Source organism: Pollachius pollachius (genome assembly GCF_949987615.1).
Source record: "Pollachius pollachius genome assembly, chromosome: 9".
Lineage (NCBI taxonomy): Eukaryota > Metazoa > Chordata > Actinopteri > Gadiformes > Gadidae > Pollachius > Pollachius pollachius.
In genome coordinates, this window is record NC_136942.1 from 5,371,202 (window position 1) to 5,383,749 (window position 12,548).

Genomic DNA, 12,548 nt, shown 5'->3' on the forward strand with positions numbered 1-12,548 from the left:
ATTTTAGATTAATGTTATCAAAGAGGAGGATTCGATTAGTTTCCCTTTATACTACACTATCTTGCTCTTTGTATTGAAATGTCTTCAAAGATAGTGTTTCTCTTCTGGGGAAAATTCATTTAGACGTTGACCTTTTTTTTTTTTTTTTTTTAATTTACTGAGGTTAACCAACCCAAATCTGTCAGCAGTTTACTGACACACACACACACACACACACACACACACACACACACACACACACACACACACAGAACCCTCCAGTATCAGCACAGTCTAAATGACTAAAAGCCGTCCCAACAAATGTGTGAACATTTTTGTGCTAAATCCATCCCTTGCGGAAGGATTTAAACACCTACACTAGCACTCGAGTCGGCCGAGAGCTTACAACCAACACACAAAAAGCACCAGCCATGACTCACTGCTGCAGCGATACTGACCTGACAAAAGTAGCACAGAGAGTGTATCTAATGCTGTGGGGGGCCTTCAAAGTGGTAGCGTGGCCAATGCAAGACATTTATTTAGGTTTGGAGAAGGTATAAACCCAATTTTGTTTTGACTTGTTCGCTTATTAAAAGGTCTTTAAGATAGATTTGCAGACAACCATTATAGTTATTCTGTGGTTGGAAATTAATACCAAAAAAATATATACAGGCAGTCAATATGATCCAATTAAATAATGCAATCAATTTAAAAGTCCAAAGCTCCTACCTCACCAACCGTCCATGATGAAGGTTTTAAAAGTATATTAATCCATGTGGATGCAAAATACTCCAAACAGAATAGTCCAAGCATAAATCCAAAAACGGAATCCAAGATGAACAGAATTAAGATTCAGAATTCGTCAACCGTTCCTTCTTTTTCCATTTCACACCATAAACAAAGGCCTTTAAACTTAATATAGTTCCCAAAGATAAGGTTTCTTGTGCTTCCCCTCTCTCTAGCCACAGGGCAGCCATCTTGGGCTTGTGCTTTCAAATCAAACCAATTTTTGGGTGTGGCCAAATTAGCGTACAATTACCTCCACCTGCTTTCAATTATTCCTGTCAACCATCCAACACAATCCCATTAGACGTCAATCAAAACAAAACAAACTGCACATCCCTATACAACACCGGACTAAACACAGGCTCATCCAAGTGGGGCATATGGGAAATGCTTATAAATAAATCACCTGTTGACTCAAGACATGAGATAGGGCTTTTACTTTGGAACTGCAACTTTACTTTACTTTGAAAGTGTGCTGCAACCTGAAATGGCAAATTATAATTAACCAGCTGAACCATTTTTTTTGTATCAAGTTGTGTTACTGTAACGTACACTGTTTATATGAGTATATGTATGTGCGTGTGCATGCGTGCTCGTGTCTGTCCCTTTCTTACTGTGTGTGTGTGTGTGTGTGTGTGTGTGTGTGTGTGTGTGTGTGTGTGTGCGCGCGTGCCCCCCCCAGGAGGTGTGCGAGGGCCTGACCCTCCACTACTGGGGTCTGTTCGACGGGCACGCCGGCTCGGGCGTGGCGGTGGCGGCGTCCCGCCAGCTCCACGGCCACATCGCCCAGCACCTTCAGGAAGTGCTGGACATCCTGCGTCTGCCGGGCCAGCCGCCGCCCACCTGCATGGGGGAGGAGCCTCTCAACCACCACTACCACCCCCACCACCAGCACCAGCAGCAGCAGCAGCACCTCACGGCCACCGGCCAGCGCTCCCTGAGCAGGGCCGCGTCCCTGCGGGGGGCCGCAGGGGCACCCGGGACGTCCGGCACGCCCCCGCCCCAGACGCGCTTCTTCACTGAGAAGAAGGTGTCGCACGAGAGCCTGGTGGTGGGGGCCTTGGAGAACGCCTTCAAAGACATGGTGAGCGGGGCGGAGGAGGTGGGTGTAGATGGCAGCGTGGTTGTGGAGGAGTACAGAAAGCCCTCGCTGTGGATGGCAGAACCGTTTCCTTTGCAAACACCCACGCACACAGAGAATATGAGGCTGGTTGCTCAAAGACGCTAGTCACCAAAGCAAGCCCAGACTCATGTTTTAAGATACAAAGGTACTATTGATCCCCAACGGGTATTCAGGTGTTACAGGGAGGGTAGAGATGAGTAGAATAATACATAAAGAGATATCAATTACAATAAGAGTAAAATAAACGATAAATACAGAAAATACATCTAGATACATATTAGTTGTAGTAGTAGAAGTAAAGGACTATCTTCTCCGAGCCATTGTTTCTATGAGAATTCCCTCCAGTTTGTTCTGTGTTCCCCACCTCAACAAAACCAAAATGTTAGGACCTCACTCGTGTTATTGGAGGCTTTTCTGACTGCGATGTGCAGTCGACGCACTTGACTGCTTAACTCGTATGAGTTCAGTGATAAAATACAAATATTGGCCCAATGAACTGGGCTGAATCCAATGACAAGCCTCATAGGACCATAACTACACAATATTGAAGAGACTGCGATTAAAACACACAATACAAAGCGAAGCCATGGAAGAGAGCACATTCACAACAGCTAACCAGGAGCATACTGAAGGGCTGGGTTTGAGTTGTGGGAAAGTCTCTCAACCCACTCAACATTCATTATGCAGTAATTATCTAGACAAGTCAATTCATATTGACCCTCTGTTAATGTACGACCGAGCAGTGAACCCTCTCAGATACATCAGGTTATAGCCCCCCTACTCCACATTCACCCCACTTGGAAGTATGTAAAAGGCTGTATATTGTATTACAGTGTTTCATGTACATGTACTTGCATTGGATGCACGCACGATTAGTGATGTCACAAGTAATCTGAGGATAGGGATGCTAATTGGTTAGCCATGTTCACTAGCCTGTAGACATTTTGTTCAATAAAACTCCAACAGCAGGCTGAAAAACAATTCTAAAAGGTTAGTTGAACCCCCAAATCACTATTATCAGTGGAAAACGGTTCCATTTTGGTCTCATACGTTGTTAGTAAACATTTCTGTCTTCTTTTTTCCCAAATGTAGAAAGGTATAAAACGGGGTGAATTCTCTGTATAATGCAATAAGTCTGCTTCTTCTGTCTTTAAACACTTTTCCAGTGTGTTCAATGGAACATTCTTTCCATTGGCTGCAAACCCTAGCTCAAGCGAGTGTGACGTGGGTTTTGACAAGACTCTTCACACCCACTATGGAACCCAATTTGACTGTTTTTTCCCAAAAATAATTACTACACAGGGAGTGAAAAATCTGAAAGTCTAAAGGATCTTTTGTGTGTCTTGTGCACACTTTTGTAAAGCGTTTCAGACTGGACTTAGATGTATGATTCATTTTGTCTTAAATCTCCCAACAGGATTGTCAAATAGGACAACAAATGAAAGAAATCTGAATGCATGGTTTTTACTATGTTTTTCAAACATTACCTTTTAGATCACCGATCAGTTATGTACAAGCCTAAGCAACGCTGGTTAAATCAAAGAAATCCCCATACTTTTACAACCATTGCAGTCATTATACAACAGGTGTAATGTTCAGTTTGCCCACTAGGTGGCAGAGTAAAGCTTGTAATTAGTTTCAGATCACAAGATGCAACCAGGGCAATGCTGGACGAAAGCACTACCTCGTGACTAGTCTTTTGTTTGCGTTGCTGACACATGGACCAAACGAGTGTGTTTGATAACGATATATTTATATAGGCTTTAGCAAAGGCTTTATACAAAGAGTATTGTGCGTAGAGTAAATTAGCTTCTAGGGCAAATCCACTGCAGATAACTGACAGATGCTTGCTAAGGATTGAATTCTGTTTCCTCACGACTCTTCACTGTAGGACTCCCTTTCCCTCCCTTTCTCTCCATCTTTCTCAGACTCTTTTCTTTCTGTCTCTCTCCATCTTTATCTCTGCCCTCTCTGTCTCAATATCTCTACCCCCTCTCTCTATCTCTACCCTCTCTGTCTCTCTTTCTCTGCCCCCTCTGTTTCTATATTTCTGTCAGACTGTCTTACTTTCTTGGAAGCTAATTCAGTTTTGACTGTTTGCTTTAATTGTTCTCCGCCTCGCTTTGGATACAACCTTAGTCTGCTAAATCCGATTCTCAACTGCCGCAGATCATATGCTAAAGTTTACTCTTGGATAGGAACCATCAAATGTACTAATGTCTTGATGTTAATTCATGTTTCAATGGCTTACTATTCAATTGAGTGGAGCCCCAAAGTGGATGAAAGCATTGAGGATAACTGCAATATTGGTAAATGCATCTCTACACTACAGGATTTGACAGTTTTCATACGGTATGGCATCATCAATGTCATGGACGGACACAAACTTGTCACGTGCACACACACACACACACACACACACACACACACACACACACACACACACCATTGTGATTATAAATAGCACGAAGGGATTCCTTTGTATAGCATTTCAATGTTTTGGGAAACGCATGCAAACGCACACACACACACACACACACACACACACACACACACACACACACACACACACAGTCATCACCATGACTGATGATGACATACGTTAGACCTCTGCAGGAGCAGAGGGGGCGTTGCCCCAGTGTCGGTACGAGAAGCCAATCGCCTGTGTGGTCGCCAGGCAAACTCATTTCAGACCACAGTTCCCATAGTGAAGGAAAACGACGGTCGTTTGGTCGTTTTATTCTCCTTCCCCTCAGGTTTCATTAAACGTTGTTATCTTATCGGGAAAAACAACCCACTGCGATCTCCCACCCTCCGCTGCCTCAGCCCACCCCAACATGAGTCACTGTTCTGTTGAAACGGGGTGTTGGAGAATGGGCTGCCAGAGCCTGATAAACAACAGAGGGAGGTGTAAACATCAAGCGGGGGGGGGGGGGTCCCTCAACCCACGTCCTGGAAGTGAAATGGAGGGACCGTGGTCTCCGTAAAGAGACTCCTCCAGCCTCACCTCATCAGACCTTTGTCTTCGGGCTTCTGTGCGCGTGTGTGTGTGTGTGTGTGTGCGTGTGTGTGTGTGTGTGTGTTTGCATGCGTTTCCCAAAACATTGAAATGCTATACAAAGGAATCCCTTCGTGCTATTTATAATCACAATGGTGTGTGTGTGTGTGTGTGTGTGCGCACGTGACAAGTTTGTGTCTGTCCATGACATTGAAGATGCCATTCCGCATGAAAACCGTCAAACCCTGTAGTGTAGAGAGCATGTTCGAGTGCAGAGAGGAGCCTCTACGGGCTGTGGCTGGTAGGAGAAGCCCCCCCATATATTAGACTGTAACCAGATGCTAATCTGGGGCCAGGAGACGGGGAGGGAAGGTGTCGCCATTCATACAGACATCCTCCATTATTCAAGAGTCCCCTGATAGATATGTTTCCCTGGATGTGGATTCCTGATTTATCCCCCCGGTGTCGTGGACACATTTTTCCTCATACGATGTTGTTCTCTGACTCTGACTCTGACTCTGCCTCTCTCTCTCTCTCTCTCTCTCTCTCTCTCTCTCTCTCTCTCTCTCTCTCTCTCTCTCTCTCTCTCTCTCTCTCTCACGCAGGAATTCACACACACACACACACACACACACACACACACACACACGTACACACAATCACACCATGAATCCACAGCTATACATTAATGCTGCAGTGGGTATGATTTGCTATGCCGTCTGAAATTCGGAAGGTTGTTTCCATTGGTCTCATTGCTACCACTCCCCTTATACATGCTTTGCCAACATCAAAAACGAGACACCACTTTGAAGGGTTTACTTCTGTTGATAGCTTTTATCAGCTAACTAAAAAATTTAAATACGATAAAATCATTACGCAACTTGTATAATGAGAGTTGAACAGAACTCGAACAAAAAAATGAACTGGTTAATCAATTTTTTCAAACGTGCATATCCCGTCCTTATCCCCCAGTCTCTTTTTGTCTTTGTGTCCCTTTTTTACATTTCACACACGACACAATTACATAGACGGCTCTACACGTTATGTTCATGGAACCACAGCAAGGAAACTGGTCATACGATGAGAGCCATGCTGCTATATATAGGGATGGGTGGGAGGGTTAAGTCCTTAAATAAAGGCTTTGAATACATATGCTGATATACAACGCTGTATGTTGTGTATGATATGTACAGTGGATCAGTCTTCTCATAGCATTAGTGGTTTATAGTTGTTGGTGGTTAAATGCCCTTTTCTGGTGAACAAAATTCTCCAGCAACGATGGGGACAACAAAGGAATGTTTATTTAAAAAAAATAATAATTTCTTCTTATTATCATGGAATCAATGTTGGTGACTGCACTGGCTTATTAATGGGGGTTTTGTCAAACTTTTGGAGATGAATAATGAATATCATCGGCAGATTAAAACAACAACCTTGAATTAACCGTGGTACTTTTACAATCATGTCATGTATGTTACAATGCCTCAACTCTGGATAACCTGTGTGTGTGTGTGTGTGTGTGTGTGTGTGTGTCCTCAGGATGTCCAGATAGAGAAGGATAAGGGGGTCTATAATGTCTCTGGGGGCTGCACAGCTCTGGCCGTCCTGTATTTACTCGGCAAGCTCTATGTGGCTAATGCTGGGGACAGCAGGTGAGACACACACACACACACACACACGCACTCATCATTTGCATTACATCTGCATAATACAACTATTCAATTCTACTACAAGTAAAAATGTAATCTCCTGATACTGTATATGTTCCAGTGAAACTGAACCCAAACGCAAGCGACTGTTAAAGCTCATGTCGTGTGTGTGTGTGTGTGTGTGTGTGTGTCTGTGTGTGTGTCCCTCAGAGCTGTGATCATCCGGTCAGGGGAGGTCATCGCCATGTCGACCGAGTTCACTCCAGAGTCTGAGAGACAGAGGCTGCAGTTCCTGGTGAGAAGGAGGCCGACACAGAGACACTGGGTCCTAGAGCAGCGCCGGTCAGACAGTGCTGTACTTAGACCCACGCGCCGCTCACTCTCACACACTACCTCACCCTTGCCCGCTCACTCACCTCCCGGTCGCTCTGAATCTCCCGATACGATTTTAGAACAATCTTTTAAATAGTGGCATGAAAGCCAAACGTTTTCCAAAAGTTGAGTTCATTTTAAACGACGAAGTGGTATAAAATAAAGTTAATAAAATCTCCCTCAAGCCTAGTCTGATGATGTAACGGTTTTGTTCATGTCGTAGGCCTACATGCACCCACACCTGCTGGGCAATGAGTTCACCCATCTGGAGTTCGCCCGGCGAGTTCAGAAGAAAGAGATGGGGAAGAGGATGCTGTACCGGGACTTCACCATGTCAGGCTGGTGGGTGATTGGCTGATCTGTCAGGCTGGTGGGTGATTGGCTGATCTGTCAGGCTGGTGGGTGATTGGCTGATCTGATTCGATTGGTTGAATTCTCTAAGCACACTTTGTGCACGATGCTTCCTTGAACTGTTTGACTGGCAGATATGTAGACATACTGAACGCAGATATCATTCTAGCATAATTGTACACTGGGTTTTTATGTAGCCATTTACTGGCTATATAATCTCTTCTAAGCAAGGGTTGGCAATTTATTTTAGAGCCATTTCATCATGTTTGTCGTTTACAGCAATCAATATATCGAATTATCTCAGAAAATGTACAATGTCTAATTTCAATGTCCAATCAAATTTTGTTGGTTGGATACTCTCGAAATCTAGCTAACTCCGGCTGGTCTCTGCTAATTGCCTACCCTAGCTTTAACTCGGGTCAGAGGATTTCATTGCATTCCTAGGGCAATTTACAAAGGAACACTTTGAGCCAAATGACATCATCTGTGTAATTATGCCCCAGTGAATCATTACATGGAGAAAATCATTACTACATGGCTGATGTGGAAAACATTAGTGACATAGCCGGGATATTCTGTATCTGTGACGGATGCATGGATGACAAGTAGATAGAGCACACAGAAGAACAGAAAGGGCAAGAAAGGGAGAGAGAATGAACAAAGTGTAGTAGAGTAGAGTGCAGTCTTGCCAGTTGAAATCCCTTTTTTTCTGCCGTAGCTAGTTATTGACGTGCCCTTCAACAAAACATCCAACCTCTAATTGCTTACCCAATGAGCTGCTTGGCAGTTGTCCATGTGTGAGTGGATGACTGAGGATGTAATGAGGGTGAATGTGAGAGAGCGTGTACAGATGAGGGAGATTGTGAATGTATGATTAAGTGAGTGAGTAAATTAACTATCTGCTTTAAGTGGGTCAATGATTTAAAGAATATCCATATGTACATTGTGATATCCACCAACAGCAGCAACTTAATGTCAATTCCTTTTTTTTTGTTACTGATCAGCATCAGAAGGACACAGTATCGAGGTGAGGGGAAGAGGAAGTTGCGACTAAAAAAGGAGAACAGATAAAAAAAAAGGATAGCCAGTCAGACAGAGGGTAGACAGTCTGCTTGGTGGTGATGTGACTGCAAGCTCAAACACCCAGAATATAGGTTAGTCTGAGAGAAAATAGAAAACGACTTCTCCCATCAGGCCGCTGCAGCAGAGGCAGTGAGTCGGAAGGAGGGAGAATGTTTGTGATGTATTTTTAACCAGGTTCCCCGGGAGGTGTGTTCGTCTGGCTTCTAAATGCACCAGTCAGTCACACCTGCTCCTATAGGTGGCCCCCTATAGAGCGATTCAATTAGACCGAGTGCAAAAACAGCCATTTATAAAAAATGGAGTACTTTTCATACCATAATTAGTGTGTGTGGGTGTGTGTCTCTGTGTGCGCACATCAGTATGTATGTCAGTGTGTACAAACTGGTGTGTGTGTGTGTGTTTATATGTGTGTAAGTGTGTGTGTGTATGTGCACACATCAATATGTATGTCGATGTGTGCATGCATTGGCACGTGCCAAACCTCCAGTTTCCTCACCAGCGATGATCAAGGCCAGGCTCTAACAGAACAGTACCACCCGCCTCTTGTTTTCTCTTTATCTCTCGCCCACTTCTCCTCTCCCTCCCTCGATCCCTCCATCCGTTAGCCTGGTCGATAGAAACGTGAGCTAGGGCACTGGGAGAGGCAGGTAGTCATCGGATTACTGGTGGTGGTGCTGATGGTTTGTGTTGATGGTGGTGGTGGTACTGAAGAGACAGGGATGGATGGAGACAGAGAGCGATTTAGAGGGAGAGTGCATGAGGTAGTGGATGAGGTGACTTACCACCCCCCCCCCCCCACACACACACACACACACACACACACACACACACACACACACACACACACACACACACACAAACACACACACCTACTCACTAACTATGTAAAGTGCTTTGAGTGTCTTGAAAAACGTTATATAAATGCAATAGATTTCTATTATTAATATTATTAGAAAGAGGGAGACATAGAGACTGAGAGACTGAAAGAGTGAGAGAGAGAGAGAGAGAGACAGAGAGAGAGAGACAGAGCGAGTGAGTGAAAGAGAGAGAGCGAGAGAGATGGAGTTGTCACCTCTCTCCCCCCCAGGATGCCCTGAAGGCATCTTCCCCCCCCTGCCTCCCTCCTATCCACGCTTCATGCCTCCCTCAGGTTTCTTCAGGAGAACAACACACACTTTCATCTCTTTCTGTCCATCACCCTCCTCTCCTACTCCACTCCCAGTCCCACCATCATCTCTCACATCCGTGTCCTAGACCGCTGAAGTTCACGCAGTACCAACACAAGATCATTACAGGCCCAAAACACAGTGTCATTACCCACAGCCATTAACCGTAAACCTAGTCTCGATTCCAGAAGTTCGATGGTAAAGCCAACCTTGTGGTGGGAGACTGCACACTTTTGGGTGGATTGACAAGATGGAGGCTTCAGAAGTGTATTTGAACGAGTGTTTTTCTACAGAGGCCAGTCTGCTATTCAGGTTTTGATTTTAAAACTTTACATACACTTTGTCTAAGGACATCGGTGTCCGGACAGGATGATTTCATTTGACTTTCCCCCAGCTACGGGTAAAGTTTGGTTTCGGTGTATGCTTCGGATTGCCTACGTTTAATTAAACCTCCAATACAATCAGCTGCGGCTGCACTACTGTAATAGAGCTGCAGACAAAAGATGGAAAGCCATGACAGCATAATCGACCAACGAATAACCTTCTTGACCGTTTTGGTCCTCCCTTCCAACGGTGGTCAGGCCTATCTCATTTGTTTTCAGTCCAGACAAACACGCACAGACAGACCCCCCCCGCCCCCCAGGAACACGATTGATCGAAAAACAAAAGTGAAACGCCCGCTCGACAGAATGATGCTCGTTCACCCGCAATCAGACTATAGCGTTCTTTAGCGACTTTAATCTAAAGTCACAAAAACGATTTGTGATAGTACCATCAACCCAAGGCCTCCACTACTCTTTTCTACCAAAGTGGAGAAACGCCCGTCCAAGCCAGAGATGTCCTGTGTGCCAGGCGGTCCGACTCATCCGGTGCTGACTCAGAGCTCCCTTTGAATGTCAGCCCAAAATACAGTTAGAGGAGAGTTGGAGAGTGTGTGTGTGCACATAAAAATGCTGAGCTCTCAAAGCTAGATTTCACTCTCGCCTTTTTTTTTTTTTGCGCTAATCAGCCCTGCAAGTTTCTTCACCTGCAGGGAGGCAGGTGCGCACACACACACACACACACACACACACACACACACACACACACAGGTCCCTCCATTATTCTAAAGGCCGCTGTATCCCCAGGAGAGAGCAGGTATGGGCAGGATTATCCCCCATCACTTCTCCGCGTCATCCTCTGCTGTCACGCATCACCGGTGAGCTGCCTGTCTCTCTCTCCCTCCATCGGTTAGGGTTGAGACTGTCTCTCCGTCCGTCTTTCTGTCTATAGTTTGGGGAGACATTCCATAAACGGGAGCTTTATGGACAAGCTCTAGAGTTTTCTCTCCTGCTTTTTTTCACATGCCTTAGAACAGTAGTGAAATTGTTTACGATTTATCTTATTCAACTTCCTTTTAAAGCTAGCAAAACAAAGCAACCCCACTTCTTCAAGAGCGTGTTTGATGCCAGCGGTATTGTTTTTTTATTATTATATATTTAGGTCTATGCCAAAGCCCCTAGGTAGTCACTTCAAGTCTAGACTCTTAACGTTCGTGTTTTAATGTCCTAAGAAGAGCATTTCTTCTGTGCTGCGCGCAGACAGCGGACTCGTGTTTAAAAAAAAAAAAGAAAAACGACCGAAAGAAAGACAGAAAGCAAGCGAAGGGAAAGTGCTGAGTGTGGTGCAACGTGCGCGGGTTTAGGTGGAAACATATGGTCGCTGGGAGTGGAAGCAGCAGTAACTCCACCCCCCTGCTGTGTCTGTGTTTAATCCTCTCCACAGAGACTAGAGTAGCACTGCTTTACAAGGTGTTGCTTGGCCTTCTACTGCACTTGCAAATCATATTTTGTCCGTGTACATCGCACGGCTTGCGTTTAACAGGGCTGCAAAAATAAGTGTTCCATTAATTGTCTTCTGAATTAATAATGTCCGTCGGGGAACCGGTCTAAGCGTTTTAATAAGCTCATACCGCTTGCACCCTTTTAGTAGAGTCCGGGTTCAAGTGAGCCCGATGATGTAGAAAACAATGCGTGTAAATATCGTGTCGCATTGCTCTGTCAAAGCTATTTTTTACTGTTTTTTAACACTTTTATTAGTAAACCTTTGGGATCTTCGTATGTTGTCAGAATTCCCCCTCTAGAGTGATTTACCATCTGCCCTGTCACACATTTTTGACAAATTCATTATGTACTTTGCATACACACTATGGCTACATATTCACGTTCCTAAATAATACATGCAGCATATTTTTCCTAAATGCGTTTTCTACGGCTGGTCTGGTCCCTGTCTGCAGAGGCTAAATTATTGATCAGTGGGGGGAATTTTAAACGAGAATAAGCTTTACTGCATCCCTCAGCTCCTTACACACACACACACACACACACACACGCGCGCGCGCTCACGGCAAACACGCACACACACACACACACACACATACAAAGCAAAGACCCACTGAGGTACAGACACATACATACAGGCACACACACACATACAAAGATAAACAGAGATGCATGCACACACACACACACACACACACACACACACACAAAGATGGAGATTCATGCAGACACACATTCACATGCAACCATACACACACATACACCTCAGTGGCAGTAGTCACAGAGAAGATGTCAGACATCTGTTGACACATCATTGGCTGTCGCTAGGGAGATTTGAGAGAAAAAAAGTAAGCAGGAGAAACGGGAGGGGGTGTTTGGAAGTATGTGTTGCCTTCCCTGTATTTCATCAGTTCCCCCTCTCTCAGTCAACGAGGCAACTGTGTTTGTGTCTCTGGCGTGAGAGATTGTGTGTGTGTGTGCGGATGTGGCTGTGCATTTGGTGTGAGTGTGTGTGTGTGTGAGGGAAAGTCTGCGTGTGTGAGAGAGCCTATGTGTTAATGTTTGTGTGTGTGCGGATGTGGGTGTGCGTCTGGTGTGAGATAGTGTGAGTGTGTGTGTGTGTGTGTGTGTGAGGGAAGTATGGATGTGTAAGAGATAGTCTATGTGTGTGATAGTATGCGTGTGCCTGTGTGAGTACGCGTGTGGGAGTATGCGTGTGTG

General features: G+C 44.9%; 1 protein-coding gene across 2 annotated transcripts in view; it reads left to right on the forward strand.

Moving 5' to 3' along the window:
• Positions 1-12,548, forward strand: part of ppm1h (protein phosphatase, Mg2+/Mn2+ dependent, 1H) — a 28,192-nt gene that overhangs the window by 7,299 nt on the left and 8,345 nt on the right. For both annotated transcript variants that reach the window (XR_013812125.1, XM_079744134.1), the window contains exons 3-6: positions 1,448-1,849; positions 6,426-6,538; positions 6,746-6,830; positions 7,131-7,249. Coding sequence is in view for 1 of the 2 variants with exons in the window: in XM_079744134.1 (XP_079600260.1) it covers positions 1,448-1,849; positions 6,426-6,538; positions 6,746-6,830; positions 7,131-7,249 (719 nt within the window). In the remaining variant the exon portion in view is untranslated. The remainder of the gene's footprint in view (positions 1-1,447; positions 1,850-6,425; positions 6,539-6,745; positions 6,831-7,130; positions 7,250-12,548) is intronic.